The sequence below is a fragment of the Argiope bruennichi genome, chromosome X2 (assembly GCF_947563725.1).
Source record: "Argiope bruennichi chromosome X2, qqArgBrue1.1, whole genome shotgun sequence".
Classification (NCBI taxonomy): Eukaryota; Metazoa; Arthropoda; class Arachnida; order Araneae; family Araneidae; genus Argiope; species Argiope bruennichi.
In genome coordinates, this window is record NC_079163.1 from 57,879,145 (window position 1) to 57,899,594 (window position 20,450).

Here is a 20,450-nt window from a genome sequence, read left to right on the forward strand (position 1 = left end):
TTTTAACAGTTTATTCATAACACCCTTGCAGCATAATTTTGAACAATATTGTGCGATATTATATTATTCAATCTTTAACAATGATAAACAATATTACGAATATTGTTTAATATAATACAATATTGTACAATATATGTATGCTACTAATGCAAATGTGAAAGTTCAAATACATGACTGAAAATTATTATTGAATGAAACAATTCCTACAGGAGACTTTGGGGTTTTTAGATAGTAGAAATGCCTCTGAAAAGAAAAGATTGTACTTTCATTTTTCTAAATAAAACGAATTTCAGAGAGAATTAGTTTATTAAAAAATTTAGATATATTTTGAAGAAATAATAAAGAATATATTATATATATATATATTGCTTGACATTGATGAAAAATAATTAAATAGAGCCATATCTAGAAGTTTTTCACAAATACTATGTCCTGACACAAATTTTTCTGTTTTTCTCAATTCTTTTCTGATTAAACTTTATCCTGTATGGTACTCTTCCTGATTTTCTAAGACGCAGCGACAATATTAGCCAAAGAAAACAAATGTATAACCTAATTTTTAAGGCATTTAATAAGAAACTCAGTTAAAAAATTGTAATCATTAGAACATAGACAATTTGATTTAAACCTACAGATTTAGAAATAAACTTTTGTAATCAAATACTTATCATTTAATTTTTTGGATCATAAAACAAAAAACCTTGTTTAAATTTATCAAACGTTACAAAATAAATTCTAGCCATGAATACTCAAAATTGCAGCTTTACTGAAAATAATAATTTATGTTATATTATTTTCTATATTCATTATTGCTACATGATTTTCTGATTAAATTCAAGCTACTAGAACAAGAAATTGCATGAATCAAATTTATTTCCGCTAATATATTGGAAGAGCAAAGTACAATTTTATTATTCGAAATTTCTTAAAAATACATCATGAATGTATTCGTCGTTTGACTAAGTGCATGTTTTTTTGCAACCTGTTCAAACCCTGAAAGAGCTTTCACGATTGCATTTTTTCCGTAACATATCGTTATAATACACATCCAAAATATTAAATGGAAATTAAACGAGTTTTTAAAATCTTTTATTTACTGCACCAAAAAGTAAGATCAATTTTTTAAAATTATTTACAACGTTTTAGACTTTCATTCATATTCCAAATATTAAAGAATTTGAAAATAATTTTTCTCATATTCACCATTAAATAGCGCCACTAGTAAGGAATCAAACTTTATTCAAAATAATCAATTGACTTATTAACTTTTTGTTGATTAATTTGTATATACTCGATATTTGCAGAACTGCATTATAAGATTTGTAAACATCAAAAATAAACAAATTTACAAAATTTCAAATATCTAGCCTATCAGAAAATCAATGAAATATCTTTTAAAAATTCAATCATTACAAATATAACATAAATTAAATTAGATAAAAGTGTATATATAGGCTTGAATAAATGAAAGACTACAAAAACCATCCTTATTCTTTTAAGACTTCAGATAATTTTTCTAGTCTGTACCGCTCAGTTTACCATTCCATATAATATAAATAATGATTTTTAGCATGAAAAATAATGCATTTTAATTCGAATCTAAATTTTTTTTAGATCTTATAGCTTTTATTGTGTCATATTGATTGTATTTATTATTATCTTACACTCTAGCAGAAAACTGTGGTCATTTAAATTCTTTAATGGTTTTTTAAATGTTTCCAATTAAAAATAATCTTTTTTCACTCAATAAATAGCATAAAAATAACAACACTAATTTTTTTTCTAGGGTGATTCAGGTGGACCATTAATTGTTTATTTAGATGGAAGGTGGACTTTGGTTGGAATCATATCAGCTGGTTTTGGGTGTGCACAATGGAGGCAGCCTGGGATATATCACAGCGTATCGTCAACTGTTGACTGGATTAGCAGCCATATAAGTTGACCAGAATGTACAGTCACAAACTTTTTGTCACATTAATTTACTATTATTCGCATCACTTAAATGATTTTAATTCCCTTTTTCACTTCTGTATTAATGCATTCCTATTCAGCCGAAATGCAAAATGGCAACAATTTAATTTTAATTCAAGACTTGTCTTGTCTTAAATTAGTAGAATCAATTTCTTATTGCAGGGGTAATAACCTTTTTTTTCATTATTCTCTCCGTTTGTTTTTTATTTTCAAAACTGAGTGTTTAATAAGATAAAGCAAGATTAAAAAATTCAAGGCATAAGAAATTTGAATCTATTCCTCTTAAGGCGAAATCACAATTGCATCATTTTTCTTTAAATTCAAGACTTGTCTTAAATTAACAGCATCAAATTCTTAATGATGGGGTGATAACCTTTTTTTAAAAAATTAATCTCTCCGTTTGTTTTTTATTTTCAAAACTGAGTGTTTAATGAGATAAAGAAAGATTCAAAGATTCAAGGCATAAGGTATTTGAAAAAGAGCTACTGCGCATTTCAATTATATTTCTTATGAAAAGACAAAATTCAACATCAATAATTTTTTTCATCTAATTGATATTTTCTGGATAAGAATGAAAGCTTTTCTTAAAAAATGGATATAAATTGCATACACTGGGAATAAAATTATTTACTGCAAAATGTTTAAAATTACTGTTGCTCCTTATAAGGCATCACGATTGTGTGTGTACTTAGTGATGTAAAATTAATTTGATTGATGACATTGAATGAAATAAGTTCGCGTAATTTGTAAGATCTTATGACAAATGTTATCTTATCTGACATTTAACTGTATGTAGCCTTGCGCTGTGCTGTAATGTCTCTTTTTTTTTTTTTTTTTTTTTGAAAAATGCCAGATAGATTGGAAAAGTAATTTGCTAATATAATTCAAGATATACCCAAATACATATATAAATTATGAAATGTACATCAAATCAAAGAATAAAATACAATCAATAAAAACGAATAATTTTTTACTTACATATGGTAGAAAAGCAAAAAATTTTGTAAGAGAAAGATTCATAGAATTTAATTTATTACGAAGCAAAACAGATTGCAACGTTCCAAACTACGTACACAGTTGAATTTTCATATCTTATTTATGATTGAGCCAAGCAAGTTTCTTTGGTGGATTATTTATCTCTTCGATATTTTGTAGATATAATTTTCATTCCATTTCACAAATACCCAGTTCTTAAGATTTATTCCTAAAATTCTTTGCCAAATTCAGATATGCAAAAATTCTAAGCAGATTTCGAAAAAAAAAAAAAAAAGACTCAGAGAGAAGCCTATCAAATTTTATAGAGGAATTTAATCAGATAAAAATACTATTTCCATAAAACGTTAAAACGCAAATCATTAAGAAAATTTGTATTATTGTATTTAAAAAAATCTTAATAAAAAGTAATCGAATAAAAGTGTATTTATAAGACTAAAAATTCTTTATTATAGTTATATCTAGCATAACATCGACAAATGCAGTTACAACATTACTTTCCTGAATGTTTTATTATTTAATAAAATATGCCTTTTTTACTGCAATATTACATATTCATTGATTAAAAGCATGATGTATAAGTTCAAACAAACTCCAATATTTTTGTTACTTATTTACTTTTATGTGTTTTTATTATTTATTTATTTTATTTGCTGTTTATAAGAGCTTAGTAAAGCCGTGCCGAATCCTGTTTTCCTTTTCTGTGAGAAAAATACTCATTGCAATGTGTTTGTTTTTCCATCATTTCAGTTTACTTCAAAAATGTAAATTTTATTTTTAATGCATATTAGGCATATTTATTCAGTATTCTTTTTAATGTACGAATTCACGATTTTAACATTATTCATACAGAATCACTAATAAATAATGTCATATTTTGTAATATAAGTTAACACACAGCGCAATATTCACAACTGAAAAAGAAATTTGTTTTTGTTTCACATTTTTTGAAATTCCATGTTTAATAATTTGCTTTTATGAAATATGTTGTCATAATTATTTCTTGTAATTCTTTTAAATGTCGCTATCTTCAGATAATATTTTATTTGTAATATTTATAATGTACCAAAATAAATGAAAAATAAATTACATTTCTACAGTATATATTTGACTCTGTTTCATTATGTAGAATATTGTTGAATAAGAAACGCACCACACACAGCACTTCGAAGTTAAGATATAGCATTTTTTAAAATTTGCTTATATAAAATATATAATAAAAATTTTATATCTATTACTGCTCAAATATTTAAAAGAAATTATCTTTAATATGAAATGCACAATTTTTTTCAAAAAAACTTTCTTTCTAAGTCATAATTTTCAAAAAATAATACTTTAAAATTTTCAATTTTAAAAATAGTCATTTTTACTTCGTTAAATATAAGGTTTTAGTCGATTTATTAGTAGGAAAATAATCATGTAAGTCCATATGAGTTTATCAAATAAGCTTAAATTATCACATACCTTATTGTCTCCCATTACCTTATTGTCCCCCTCTTATTGTATCTATGGGTTATAATAATGTAACCCATAGATTTCTACTACTTTAATAGACGGCAAATTTTGGTTTCTGACTGATCCATCAGAGAATGATTTTGACATAGTTGAGTGTTTTTAAAATACACGATAATGAAGCAAGAAATGGTCTTCCTTATTTCGTTCTGAAGGGTGTATCTAATCAATAATTAAATATATTTTCATAATCCGCCATTTTACCTACTTTTTTCGAAATACTTGACACAATTCGCTTATCTCTTTTCAGAAATATTCATATAATCTTATATAAATAGATAATTTCCAATCCAAGCCAATTTACCAACATTTCTAGAAAAAATTTGTAAAAGATACTATTTAGGAGCCTGTTCTAGATCTTCTCTAGGTTTTCTTCTACGTGGATCACAAATTCCCAGAATTTTTAATTCCCTAAATAGGAGATTTTTGCACCATTTACATGGAAAGTTGAAATACTATTTTACTCTATTTCTTTTGCTTTGCCTCTAATAGCTCATCCTTATATAGTATCTACGCACACTAACTCACAACTAAATTCTTCTGTCTTCCCAACAACATTCTCTCAAATAATTAATGGAAAATGAATTCTCCATCAATAACATTTTATATTGTCGAATATAGGGAACATTTCTCTAACGAAGTATTTCTGTACTGTTCGTGAGCATATATACTGTGCTCCTGTTTGAAAAAATAGAAGATTCTACGCAAGAAAAATCAGAAAACAGTTTTCTTGACCAATCACCATTTATTCACATCCAGCCACACCTAATTTTTATACAATTTCCCGATAAGCAATTCCCTATCACGGTTATGAATATTTCTTAAAAACAATAAAAAATATTTTCTTCGTAAACTATTAATTTCACAAGAAACTCGCTGGGTTTTCGAGAGATCGTTAAAATAAATTTGCTCTGCTTTTCCTCACGAGCTACTGAACACTCATACTCCACGTGAACGTCTACTTTCCTTGACTGCCAAGCAAACAAGAAATCTTTTCTACATAACTCTCAAGACAACGGGAATGCGCTGCCATCTGGGGTTAGGAAGGGAAACTAAACCCGATATATTTAATGCTCGTAGCATCCGTAAAATTCTTGGAATCCCTTCCAAATCAAAACTAGGAAGAATTTGGTTATATTTTCCCATCGAATTTGATTTTTATTTATAAAAATCAACTTGCATGCATGTCTTATTAGTTATCAAGTTCTCTTTATAAATACTTTATTATCAAGAGTAAATTCGGAATTCGCCTGATATGTAATAGATAACCACCGAAGAAAGGGCAATTAACATTCGCTATATAAAATTGAGAAATATGTCTTGCATTGAAACTCAAACATTTGAAACAAATTCTATATTCAATGGAAATTTTCAACTGTGGTTGGAATAAGAGTTAATGCAAAAAATCACAGAAGAATTTTAACTCGTTTTGTTTTTAGCTGTTAAATAGTAATAATAAAGTTAGAATAGAAATCAAGTACTTCAAGAGTAAAGATTATGAGATGTATTTTCACAAGTTCAAACAACACCCTGCAGAATGGTTTATTCGTGGTTTTCAAATTAAAATCCCAGATATGGATGGAATAGAAATTTTACAGGTGGTTCGAAAGATAATAATAGAGTAGGATCTGCAATAGCAGTATACTACTACGGGAAAGAGATAGATAAAAGTCTTGTGAAATTATCGAACCATTCCACAAGTTTCCAGGCAAAAGCGCAAACTCTAAAGATGGCCATTGAATATTGTGAAAAGGTGGAGGATGGGCAGAAATGCTCAATTTTTTTCAGATTCTCTGTCAGTCGTACAAGCCATACTATCATCTCACAATTGTAATAGGGAAATACGGACGATAAAAGAAAAGATAAAAAATGTCAAAATTAACAAGTGGATAGAGTTGAATTGGGTTAAGGCCCATATTGGAATATAAGGTAATGAAAAGGCGGAACAATATGCAAAGTTGGCGGCACAGAAAGAGAGTATTGATATAATTGCCCCCAAATCAAATATGTCTTAAAATGGGAATTAAGAGAAGAAATAAAGGTACAATGGTTTGACAGATGGTACATGTCCAAAAAAGGAAGAGTAACTTATGACTTTATTCCTAACCCAGAAATAAAAATAAGAAGATACCATCCACTGGTAATCCAAATTATATCAGGACAGAGGGGATTTCCCATATATTTCCAAACATTTGGAAAAATCCAGGAAAATAAATGCATCTGTGGAGGTATCGGTACTGTTTACCATTATTTAAAGGAATACATAGAAATCTCGGTATTAAGAAAGAATATGAAAGTTGAAAATGATGACTTAAGTACAGTAATGAAGGTACCAGATAATCTTAAAACTCTGATGGACATGACGTTAAAAATTGTCAGTCTTTTACCAACTGTTTGAAAGTGTTTGGATTTATGTTGTTGTGAAACGAGAATTTGGACGAATATTGAAAATTTCTAGGAGATTTTCTTTAAGTAATGGCCTGTTCCTTGTAATAACAATTAAGAATAAGAAATAACAGAAGAAGAAATAACAATTATCATCATTAAAGGAGCTTTGTTTTGCAGTCACACCATATAAATCAAATCAGAATAACACAATTGTCCTTATTAGATGCTTTGTTTTTTAGTGAAACTTATACCCGGTTTTTTTACATTTAATTTACGTATCTAAACATGTTCAGAGTATAATTGTCATGTTTACTAATAGATGATTTGGAGATTATGAGAATTCCTAATTGAATGAATTGCCTATCTCATGACTTTTATTGTAAATTTTTACATCCCAAAAATTATAAATTCTTTTGTCATTTTCCAAGTTTAAAATTTTCTCCTTTCAGTTAGATTCTTATTCTAAATTTTATATAGGAAGTAATAATGATTTTTAATGCATTGAAATTGCTGATAAAAGCAGAGTTTTGGCTCTAATTTTGTTAGGAGTGGCTTATGAAAGGTGGCTCCAGGTCACCGCACCAAAGTTTTCTGATAATGTATAGATGCAACAATTCTAATCAGTTAATAAATTTTGAGTAGCAGAGTTCCGAAATTCAACATAATAAAAGATGATTGAATAATCAATCTAAAAATTCAATTGGGATTTTGTATCCAGACACTTACATTAAAATTTCCATTGCCATTTAATTATAGAACTAACTATTGGATATTTTGGAAATATACGAAAAAAAATTTTTTTCCTTTCAATTTTCAGTTTTTTTTTTTTTTTTTTGAAAATCGAATGATGAATATCAGAAAATATTTTTTGATTTGATAGCCAAGACAAATGTCTCACTATATAATAATTCATTGTACTAGAAATATTCGAAATGAAACTAAATTTATTTGCTTTTATATTTGGAATGTAAGAAAGGGAGTAAAAAATAACGATGTCAGACTAGATGAAAATAGTTCAAAATGTCACATTTATTTCCATTTATTGAAAATGAAAAAATTATTGAATTTATCCATTCTAATTTAATTAATATTAAATTATAGAATCTTAGCATTTATTAATTAATAAAATTTAAAAAACAAAATTTTGAAATTTTACGTAATAAAAATGATTACATCGCCACTGGAAAACAAATCATTGCTTTGTGCATCGAAATATTTACATTAAATTTTGCAATGATATTTAATAATTAGCCGGACTGGAACTTCTGGAACTAAATAGAAATTTTTAAACGAGATATGATGCAAGTGTGAGATAAGGACAAAGACGTATTTAATTTTAAACAAAAATATTTATCATAGGAACTAAACAAATAAAAATAAATCACCAACAACTGTAATTTGCAAATGTTTCAGAACATAAGAAAAAAACAGTAACCAAGCTTTGATCTGGTGCACACAGTGTTTTCCTTTGATAACACTATAAACTGTGATTCATTGATAATTGCTGTATTTAGGTCAACTATTGCACTACAATATTCAATTAATATATGTCCACACTGAATTAAAACCAATCATACATTTTCCAATCACTGCATTTTAAGTTAATCCATATTAACTATTTAAAAGTGGTCACTAAAAAATACAATTACTTTTTAAATAGTTTTATCAGGATTCTAATTTATAACTTTATTGACAACGTATTTAAAATACTTCCTTAGAACCAGAAATCTAATAATTAAACTTTTTTTTCTGTATAAGCGTTTAATCAAGGATATAGCAAACTATAATCCATTTTCATAATCATTAAACATGACACATTCAGTTACTAGGATTTGAATCTTCAAAAAAATTCTTATTTTATAAATAACTTCCCTAAAATTGGTTCAGTAACAATCATCAGTTCTGAACCAATCATACAACATACAATATTTATTATTTCAGCACAAGATCTTTTAAATATTTATTCATTGATCAATAATTGCGTGCAAATCGATTAATCTTCGAAATTAAATTATAAAAATCAAATTCGCACCCACTTTAAATTAAATAAACCTTTAGACATTTAAATACTTTAAATAAACTCTCAACATATATACTTTAAATATTCATGCATGCTTGATGAAAAGAGACCTTCACTCTAAGAAAATAAAGAGACTGCTTTTTTAATTAAATTAATCAAATGAAAGACTTATTTTGGAAGATACGGAATAACAGCAGTCAGAAGAATAGGTGCTTAGGTAGTCACTGGTAACATGCTTTGGCGGGGAAAATCTCATTAAATGAGCATAGGACAGGGGTGTTGGAAAATTCACAAGATTAGCAAAGTTGATATTTACCCGCCGGCGTCCGGGAGGAAAAGAGTCCATAAATACAATAACAGCAATTTTAAACATTCTCGATGCAAGAAAAGTACTTCTATTTTTTCACGCTTTCAGCTGTAATGATACAACCTGCTCATTTTTAATGTCAGAGGACTGACTCATGGGGACTGCTCATGTAGGGGGACTTCTAACATATCATTTATAATAACATACATAAAGTGTCTGTATATGCAATATAAAACAGAAACCTTGCTTTAAAATTATTCCGAAGAAAAGTTAAGATTCTCACAGTATGTTAATTTTGCTATGTACATGCTGCCATCTATTAGACAGATTGAAAAGCTTAACTCAGTTATCTAGGAAATTTAGTTAACAGAATAAAAATTCGCTTTCAGATATAAATTTCGATTACATCACAAACATATTAGTATATTATTGTTGATTTTTTTATTAGTAATAAGGCAATTCTTGTGCATCACAAAGTACAGCACAAGGCTTACAGAAGTAAGTAGAAACAACTACATACATAGATAAAAAAATAAAGATAAAAACAACAGGGAAAAAACAAAGCAAAAATAAAATAAACAAGACTAATTAAAAACTGAAGCAGCAAAGGCAATAAATTTACAAAATGAGAAAAAAGCCATTTTGTGGTCGGTCTAAATATGAAGAGGAGGTGGAAACTTAATATTACAGGCATCGAGATCCACAATAAAATCTCTTCTCCCTTCAGTAAGTTTGGAGCAGCCAAAAAGCAAGTGTTCGACATTTTCAACTCCACCCACGCTGCAAGAGCACAGATCAGTATCCGATAATCAAAATTTCTTGAAATAGTAATTGAAATTACCTCGGCCAGTGAGAAATTTTGTTAACTGAAAATCACTGAAGAAATGCCTGTTATTTAACCTTTGAGAAATTGTGGGGAAAAATAATTTAGTTAAAGAGGCAGTTGAGGAATTCTGATACAGCTCATTCCATAAGAGAAGGGTCTTTTTGTGATTCTCATTGCGAATGTGAGATTTGGGGATGCTCATAGGATCAATGATGTTTAGCTTTGTAGCTTGCTTTGCGAGCCAATCGACTCTCATTCTCTAAAATGCCAGAATGACCTCGGACATGTGAAAAACAGACACTAATTCCTCTAGCTTTAAGCTCGTGAAGAGTGATTTGAAAATTCACAATTTTGTTGCAGGAAGAAATATTACGAAGCAAAAATAAGGATGAAAGAGAATCAGTACAAATAAGAAACCTGCATGACACAATACAGTGGTTCACGATCCATTTGAGCGAGTTACTGAGGCACAGCAATTCTGATTGGAACACACTTCATTCATCAGGAATTCTAAACATAAAGTGCTCCATTTCGGCGGCGTCTTGAAACACAACAAAAGCAAGTCCAATACGGTGGTTGAGTTTACTGCCATCAATAAAACACACTACAGGAAAATTGCTAAGAACATTGTCATCATAATCGATAATTTCGATAGGAACACGTTCAGCAAGACGTGGTAGATTAGAAAAAAACATTTTGGAATCCTGGGTAATATTTACAACATTATATTTGAAATCTTTATTTTGCAGGATGAAAAGGTCAATTGCGGGAAATCCCGCAATGACAAAGGAGGCTTCGTAACTTACAGTCCTGTAACCAGGTATAATTCTGAGTAAAATTCTTCTTTGAATTCTACGTAGATTACTTCAGTTGATCATTTTTTTTTTCAAAGCATTACCCCAAACTCTAGAAGCATAGCAGACAAAAGGTACGATTCATATTGTTGATTTTAATGTAAAGTAAGATGGGTAAAAAGATTTTAAAGCTTGGCAGTGCTATTACTTTTTAAAGATTGGCAATGCTATTTTTTTAAGATTAAAAGATTGTGCTAAAGAAAATACAGCTAATTATGGCTAACAAATAAGCCATCCCCCTCTCCTCAAAAAATTAAAATGTAAGGCATATATTGAATCTAAACGCATTTATTGTACAAAAATACTCTAAATTAAGATTGAGAAATAGTAATAAACGAGTTTTTAAAATATATATATAATACTGGTTCAGCTGCAATGATTTTAAATAAATAATTTTAACTGTATTTCAAAAAGAAATTGTTCAAATGCAAAAGTTACCCTAAAAATCTGTTGACATTTAAACACATTAAAAATAATTCGTTAATCGTTAACTTCTAAATCACTTCATTCTACATTAGTTCGATTCATTTCTACTTTGCCATTTTATATTTTATATCGGGTCATTGGATAAACACCAGTGTCGCATAATGTTTCCAATGCCATTAAACCGAATTTCAACTAAATACAGTATTAATCTATACATGTAAATTAATAAAATAAGAGGTTCCACCGGAGGATACCTCGTAATTGAGGATGAGAAGCTTCCGGTATGGTGGTTGGTTCTCATAACCCCTATGGGTTATGATATATGGGTTATTTCGTGCCATAGGGGTTCTCATAACCCCTATGGCACGAAAAGGTGGGGGTCTGGATCCTTCCATTGATGACGGAATGTGCTTCTTAAAGGGAGAGTTGTTCCGTGGCCGGTGATGGCCCTTAGGATTCAACCACAGTTCCCACCAGTTTGCTGTTGTGGCGGTCCGCTCATTCTAGTGTTTCCACGTGCCTTCCGGCGGATTGGTGGAGTCAATTTGTGATATGTAAATTAACGAAGTGAAGAAAGTTCTTTTGTAGCTTTACTTGAAAAAAACCATTTTAGATAACAGCAATACATTTCAGCATCCCTTCCCTACCAAAGAAAATGCTGGCAGAAATTTAATCGAAACATAAACATATCAATTGAAAGCGCGTTAATAATATACAATTTACTATTGTAATAAATTGAATTTCTCTTTTTCTTTAATTAAGTATTAAATGTCATATTTCATTTAATCGCATGAAACGTGTCTCCCTATTTTAAGGAAATGTCCCTCTAAATTTTATCTAAACCGTGTCTTCTTAAAATCTATAAAAAGAAGTTTGTTTAAGGGGATCGGTGGACTCTATTAGGCGCTTTTGCAAATTATTCACTTAGAATTATTAAATTTTTTATAAATATGTATTAAAATATAAATGCTTCACATTTCTTAAACATTTTTAACGAAATATTTTTTTAAAATTAAAAGATATATATATATATATATATATATATATATATATATATATATATATATATATATATATATATATATATAATCTTTTAATTTTAAAAAAATCGGGTCACGAGGAATCATTATTAGACAATGTCTGTATTTCCTCACAGAAAAAATCCCTTTCTTTGAATCCCTGCCTGAGGGTGACCCTTGAAAAAGTCTTCAGGCCGGATTCTTCTTTTTTTTATATTTTTTATAATTTTTTTGGTTTAATGTTTTTGAATTTTTGTTTTTCCTATTAACTTGATTCTAATACTTTTGTGTGTATATATATATATATATATATATATATATATATATATATATATATATATATATTAAATTTCAAAATATTCCAGGCTACTCAGTTTTTAATTTTTTCTATTATTTTTTCATTATTACCGAATATAAATTTATTTGGAATAAAATTGTGCATGATTTTGTAATATCAATTAAATTATATTTTTTAAGAAATATTTTTAAGCACATTTACTGAATTTTCATAAGACTTTTGAGTTTTACAGAACTAAAATTGACTTTTTACTGTCTAAAGAAACTTGAATATAAAATCCATACCCTATTTTCTTTAAATTTTTATTATCAATTCTATTTAATTTCTTCAAAAAGTAAGACGCTTGGAACATTTCAAAGATATTTAAATCTTATTACATTATCATTTTGTGGAAAGTAATTAAAATTTGCTTTTTCTCACTCACTCTCTCTCTCTCTCTCTCTCTCTCTAGGCCTTTGAAATATTCATTTAATTGAACAATATATCTTACACTATTTTAGTTGAATATAAACATATATTTTGTTGAGGTAAAGACAGAAATAAAATTTCATGTTTCCGTCATTTTTTTCTTAATTCAATCTCCATTGTCCCTTTAAATTCTGCTTAATTAGGATGTAAATGTGCAAGGCTTTCTTTGATTCAGCGGAACACCATAAACCTGCTTCCAGTTCCTCTGATTTACTAATTTAAAATGTTCAGAGAGGCTAGCGATTGAGTGTGACTTAGTGGAATCACTTAATCAAAATAATTTAAGGAAATCATAGTAGGTTGCAATTCTGAGCAGTTCCATTAGAAAAAGGAATTATCGTATATATAGATATATTTTTTTATAAAAAATTCTTTAAATTTTTATTTTGGAAAATTATATTTTATATTTATTTTTTTAATAATTCATTTAAAAAAATTAAGTTTACATTTATGGTATAACAGTTTTCCCTTAATTAAGTTTTTCATTTACTATATGGTTTTTAAAATTAAGTTTTAAATTTATCATTTAATTGTTTTTTAAAATTTCATTATTTAATTTTTTTTTGAAGAAATCAATTGTATTAATGCCTGTATCAATCAATATATTCTTCGAAAAATCTAAAATTAAGAGAAAAATTCCATACAAGTGACCTAATTAATATCGAACGATTTTTCGTGATTGTAAATTATTTATATCAAAAATATTGTCTTCTTTGGGAAAAAAATGCTCGCACTTTTTAAATGACTCCAGAATCCAACTTTTTCATTTGAACGAACGTAGAAATTTGCATTAGTTTTTAGTTAAATAAATCCACTTTTTCTTGATACATAAAATGTCATACATCAGATTGACTGTCCGAATGCTGATGAGTTAAATGTAGGAAATATTATCTGAATATGCGATACTGTAAATTATTCGGGAGCTGAAAAAATTGATGCCAAAATAGACGAATTTTTCTGCGTATCCAGTAATGATTCTCATTAGGGTGAAACCAAATAAACCAAAAATTACCATATTGTAAACCTATTTATAACGTAAAATTTCAGCTAAATCAAATTAAATCTTTGGCTGCCAAAATAACTTTAAAATTGAGATATATTTCCAAATTTCGTTCCACGGGAGGGCATCTCGTAATTGAGGATGAGAAGCTTCCAGCATTTTGGTTGGTTCTTGCTACCCTTGTGGGTACACGAAACACAGACCAGCAAGATGGGAGTCTGGCTCCTCCCATAGATGACGGGACGTACTTCCTTAGAGAAGAGTTTGTGGTGAATTGCGATGCGCGAGGATAGAGCCTGGGACCTTGTGGTTCGCAATCCAGTAACATGACCATGATATAAAAGCAACTACTCGTGTGTCGTAGCTGTTAGCTGGTTTATAAGCTTTCACCACAAGTTGTACCGAAGCCAGTGAGGGTCCTTAGGACTCAACCTTAGTTCTCGCCAGTGTTGATATTGCGGCAGTCCGGACATTCAAGTTTTTTCCGTGTGCCTTCGGGTGGGTTGAAGTAGTCAGTTTATGATGATATCCCCTAATTTCTAGCAAAATTTACAAAAATGCAGTCATAAACTTTAATTTTAAGCTATGAGTGGTTGAAATTAAACTTCAAAGAAATCGTAACTTTCACACTTAATCTGAGGAATGGAGACTCGCACTACAAGAGCGCACTGCATGAACATACGCATGCTCCTATCTTGCCGGTGTTGGTTTGACTACGTTCGCCAATACATTCTGTCTATTATTTGCGTGCATTTCAATAGGTTTGCATTATGCGTTTCACAATTCTGTTACAGTATGAATGTTGAATATAAACAGGAAATGCGAGAATTTACATAATAATAATCATGCAATTAATTAAAATGTTGAGAGGGAAAAAACTTTAAAGGGAATTTAAAAGATTAAAAAAAAAGGGGGGAAAGAAACTGACACATATTGCATATTGTGTTAATTATAATTAGTATATTGCATCTAATTATCATTTCGTGCTACGCAAGATATACAGAAAAGCCTCTGACGCTATCATATAGCTTGTGCGCAGTACTTAAAAATGAAACCTGAAACTTTTAAAGATAATTTGCAACTAATATATGTAAATATTATAAGATATTATTTATCATTAATAGAAAAAATAAAGCGGAATGTATGCACTATTAATAGGTTTTCGTCATTATAACACATCTCAAACGCTTATAGGTAAAAAATTAAATATATATAGTTACAGATTAACAAATATTATATGAGTAAAGAAAATTTTACAAATAATATCATGCTAATAATAGCTGGGATTTCCACTTTGGAAATTGTTGGCTGGGATGTCATTTCTAATGGTTTATTTATTTATTACATACACATCGTTTGTTAATTTCGCTATCTGTTGCAACGTTTGAGTGGAAAAACTATTAGTGCAAAAGCCCACTTCCCCCCAATTGGAAAAAACTCAAAATCTTTCGAAAAAGGAGAAATGAATTATATGAACCATGCAACGCAAACTTTATGAAATTTGTAATAATAATAATAAAAAGACAATCACCTCTAATGGGAAATGCAGTTGTAATGATTCTAGAAAGAAAGAATGCATCAATCAGCATCCTTATGTGGGGGGACTGGGTTTATACCACACAATGCGTATTTGAAGGTCATGTTAAGTAACTTTCAAACGCGCATTTCTAAAGGTCATGTTAAATGTCAAATTGCTCAAGCAGTTTAATTTCAATCAATCATGCTTTGAAATCAGAGCTATAATATGTTATGAATGTAATTTTTATGTTTGTAATAAATTAGGCTACAAAGCTGAATTTTAAAATTATTTTGACAGCCAAAGATTTAATTTGGTTTAGCCAAGATTTTGTATTATATATATATATATATATATATATATATATATATATATATATATATATGTTTTATGTATTAGGTAATGTTTCCGCATATAGGCGTTTTAATATCATGATTTTGATCTTCTCCTACTCCACCTTATTATCTCTATGTGTCTGGTTGTAATCCGATCACTACGATAAATCAGCCTACCTACTTTTTATTTCTGTTCGATGCATTTTTGATCTTGAAATGCAAGGCAGTCACGTAAGTTCCGCGTTGAAACAATGTGAAGATTACAAAGCGTGAATTGCCGAGACAGCTGAATAAACTGACTTCAAAAGACTTCCACGGATATTTTGAATACTGGATACATAGATGTCTCCAATTATGCATTGTGCACATATGTATTACTCCAGCAAAGGAGTATTTTAAAACGAAAAGACTTATCCAACCATTTTTGATCTTGAAATGCAAACCGGTCACGTAAGTACCGCTCTGAAACAATGTGAAGATTACAAAACATGAATTGCCGAGGCAGCTGAATAAACTGACTTCAAAAGACTTCCACGGATATTTTGAATACTGGATGCGGAGATGCCTCCGATTTTGCATTGTGCACATCTGTATTACTCCATATAGGGAATATTTCAAAACGAAAAGACTTATCCAATCTAAATTTTATAAAATGAAGTTTCTGTGATCTTAGTTTCAGTATTTAGTGAACATAATACATGATTCTAAACCAGCAATCCTCTTTCCAAATCGCAACAGTAGGAGGGCGTTTCTACTTGATGACTTTAATGTGGTCTTGAATGAATCTGATGTTAAACGGACCGCTGTTCTCTCCTGTCCCAAAGGCGAATCTTTAACACCAGACCACAACGGCCTACTGAACTGATTTGCTCAAAAGTAAGATTAAAAGTAGGATTATGTTGAAAAGATACGAAAGGGAAAAAAAGACGTGTGAGAAGAAAGGTAAGCAAGATATGAAGATAAGAAAAGAGATACAAAAGATTAAATATCAAAAAAGAAAAGCTTCAAAGAAGAAACACATTAAATCAATCACTTGACTATCGCATTAATCTGGTTACGTCAATTATACTCAGCATGATTCATTTCAATGAGCTAAAACTTTAATCTTCATAACATCCTTTTAAATAATTTATTAAAAATGTATTAATTTCTTCCCTTACTTTCCATTTCGAAGTCGCCCGTCATGAATTTAAATATCCGCCAATCTCGCACGCCATTTTCCGCAAGATTTCCTCTTTCTCGGCATAAACTCATTTCAAGATTTGCTTCGTGATCGTTCTTTCTGCTCTGAAAACCTCTCAGGGAAGCATTGCTGTCAATGGGTTTTTCGAAAGCACATTTCATTCAATACCTTACGTGGGACGAAATAAAAGGGATGTTTTGTCTCATCTTTTTTTTTAATTGGAACTTCTCATCTTTTAGAACAAACAAAAAAGCGTACTTGAACTAGCAATTTAATATTTAAGGCAGCTTTAACCCTTTGAACTTGGATAGTGGCTCTCACTCACCATTCAAGACAGTGCATCATTTTGACGTTTTATTTATTTATTTTTCAATTTTGATTATTGTTAAAAACGTCTACAGAATGGTGAGAAGATGTAGATTAATTTTTCGAAGAAATTCGACTTAAAACAATAATGTGTATTTATTTTTCAGAGCAGTAAACAAATCTTTGTATTAGGTGAATAATTGTGCATCGAATTACTTTTCCGAGGGCAAAGGGTTAAGATAATAATACTTGCCAAATGTAAGCGTTCAAGTTCCTATTTATTTCACTACTTTCGCTTAGTTATCATTTTATTTATAAACAGTGATCATCTGCTTATAAACAAGATAGTGTACAAATGTGCATTCCGCGCGAGTCATTAGTCTTAGCAAATAAATGGAATTAACATAAATTTACTAAAATAAAAATTAATCTCAATAAATAATTAACATATTGTTTAAGTTAATCTGTATTGAAACGTGAAGCTAAATTGGCTAGTTTATTAAAAGAAAGGTCATATAACATAGGCTGCTTATGGTGGAAAAATGCCCAAACTCTCCATTGGAAGGTGTTTATGAAATCCTGAGTGATATGTACAGTGGATAAAAAAAGTATTGGCAATTGTCTATAAATGATCATATTTGCTAACAAAGTATGTTTACAAATTTTATTTTAACATAGCGATTACAGAAGGAGAAAAGACAAACAAATATAACGACATTTTCATTTAAATATTTTTTTAGTCAAAATCTACGAGAAAATCCAAAATTTACATGATAAAAAAAGTATTGGCAAAATTATGAAATTGACAAAATTATGAGCGAAAACAAAATCAGATATGTTTAGTACTTTGTATGCATACCTTCTGCATCTATAACAGTTTGTAATCTATTTCTCATAGAGGAAACTAAGGTCTTTGTTGTACTGTTGGGGATTTCGTGCCATTCTTGCAAGAGTAAACATTTGAGGTCGTCTTTACTTGAAATTTTATGTTTCCTGATTTCTAGATCCAGCAGGTGCCATAAATTTTCAATTGGATTGATGTCAGGCGATTGAGGTGGAGTTTTTAACTGGCGAGGAGCATTGTAGAGTAGCCATTCACGGGTGAGACTCGTTTTATGCTTGGGGTCAAATGTCTTGTTGAAAAACGAATGATGTTCCCAAGCCAAGATTTTGGGCACTGATTTTTAAGTTATGGCGCAAAATATCAATGTATTTACGTGCTGTCATAATACCATCAATAAAATAAAGGTTGCCAAATCCATTAGCTGCCATTCAGCCCCAAACTAAGACGCTGCCTCCACCATGTTTTACATTAGCAGTTAAATGTTGCTCTTCCAATTCAGTATTTGGCCTCCTCCTCACATATCGTCGTCTATTACTGCCGAAAATGTTAAACTTTGATTCGTCGGAAAAAATAACTGGGTTCCAAAACTCTTCGGATAAATCAACGTGGGATTTTGCGAAATCTAACCTCTTTCTCCTATTTATTTGCGAGATGAATGGTTTCTTTCTAGCTGCCCTTCCATAATAACGTCCCTCGTGTAAAACATTCCGTACAGTCTGTACGCTGAAAGTCTTTTGCGAAGTGAAAGCAACATCTCTAGCTATCTGGGGTGCACTTATTTTAGGGTTTTTCTTAACCTTGTTAATAATGGCACGTTTTTCTCTTGTAGAAAATATTCGAGGTCATCCACTTCTAGTCTTAATTTCCGTTGATCCTGTTTCCTTGAACTTTTTTACAACACTTCTGACAGTAAATAAACTTATATTTAACTGCACTCCTATAGCACGATAAGTCAAACCTTCATTTCTGAACCTAATAATCATGTTTTTAACACTAACGTTCAAGTCCTTCGATTTCGAAGTCAGTTTACAGCAGTAATCGCAAAATAATGCATAGACACTTTTGGAGTAGTTTTGCAGACTTTATACCGGTAGAGTTTCTTATCAGTCGAAACACGTGACTTCAATGTAACAAAATTTGCATAGCAGTTGAAACTTTGCCAATATTTTTTTGACATGCAAATTTTTGATTTCGAAAGAAAAAAATCGCAGAAAATGCAAATTAAAATAAAAGTTTTACTATTTTTATATATCTAAGATGTCTTGTATTTAATTACAACAGCTAAAATTGCATAACATTTTATTTATTTGTCAATATGAATAAATTAAGACAATTGCCAATACTTTTTTTACCCACTGTATGTTTTATTATAAAGGATCAGCTTAATAAATTTTTTCTTCCCTTGGCTAGATTAATTTTTCGTGAAATTGAATTTAAAACCATTATTTATATTGATTTTTCGCGGTAATAAACATGTCCTTGCATCATGTGAATAATTTTGCATCAATCACCTTTCCGAGTGCAAAGACTTAAATTTTACTAGTTTTATTGAATTTCATTTATGCTTTTCTTTTCTCATTTTTTCTGAATGATTAATTAAATGTAATTAAATTTTAAGACAAAAAATGTATTTGTTTTGTTGCTGTTTGATATACTATAAAATTTTGATACAACTCAATCAATTTGAAATTTAAATAAATGTAATTAACAAAAAAAGTATAAATATATCTTAGGGTGAATATTTCTCATGTTATCATCAACAAATTCTTTAATCAGACTATTTTATGAATCATTAATAACAAATGTTACATCTGTGGTGATGAGCTATAATATATATCACCAAATGTATTTTTGTATCCAACTATTTTATAAATCGTTGATGAATTATCGGACAAATCACGATCACAGTATTTTTAACAAGTGAAATGCTGGAATGCCCAGAAAATCGATATTTTGGCTAAATTTCAAATAGATCACTGTAGGTATATATTGCAGACCAAAGAAACAAGTTTAATCTTTTCAACAGTTTAAAAATAATTATAAAGCCATAAATATACAGGGTGGTTATAATTAAACTTCTCCTATAAACAGCAGCCTACAACTCAAACGGATGAACGGATTGCAACGAAATTTCAAAAAGTTTCAAAATATCTACCAGAGGGAACTTTTTCTGGAAAAACTTTA

General features: G+C 29.4%; 2 protein-coding genes across 3 annotated transcripts in view; one reads left to right on the top strand and one right to left on the bottom strand.

Annotated features, from left to right (window-relative positions):
* Positions 1–3,993, top strand: part of LOC129960167 (serine proteinase stubble-like) — a 54,437-nt gene extending 50,444 nt beyond the window's left edge. Inside the window, exon 8 of the mRNA XM_056073364.1 lies at positions 1,787–3,993. Coding sequence (XP_055929339.1) covers positions 1,787–1,942 — 156 coding nt within the window. The 3' untranslated portion in view covers positions 1,943–3,993. The remainder of the gene's footprint in view (positions 1–1,786) is intronic.
* The window catches only part of LOC129960164 (uncharacterized), a 155,795-nt gene that overhangs the window by 111,717 nt on the left and 23,628 nt on the right, over positions 1–20,450 (bottom strand). The window contains exon 1 of one of the 2 annotated variants that reach the window (XM_056073360.1): positions 9,201–9,310. The exons of the other annotated variant lie outside the window; for it this stretch is intronic. The gene's annotated coding sequence lies outside the window, so the exon portion shown is untranslated. Of the gene's footprint in view, positions 1–9,200; positions 9,311–20,450 lie in introns of those variants that run through there. 2 annotated transcript variants of the gene reach the window in all.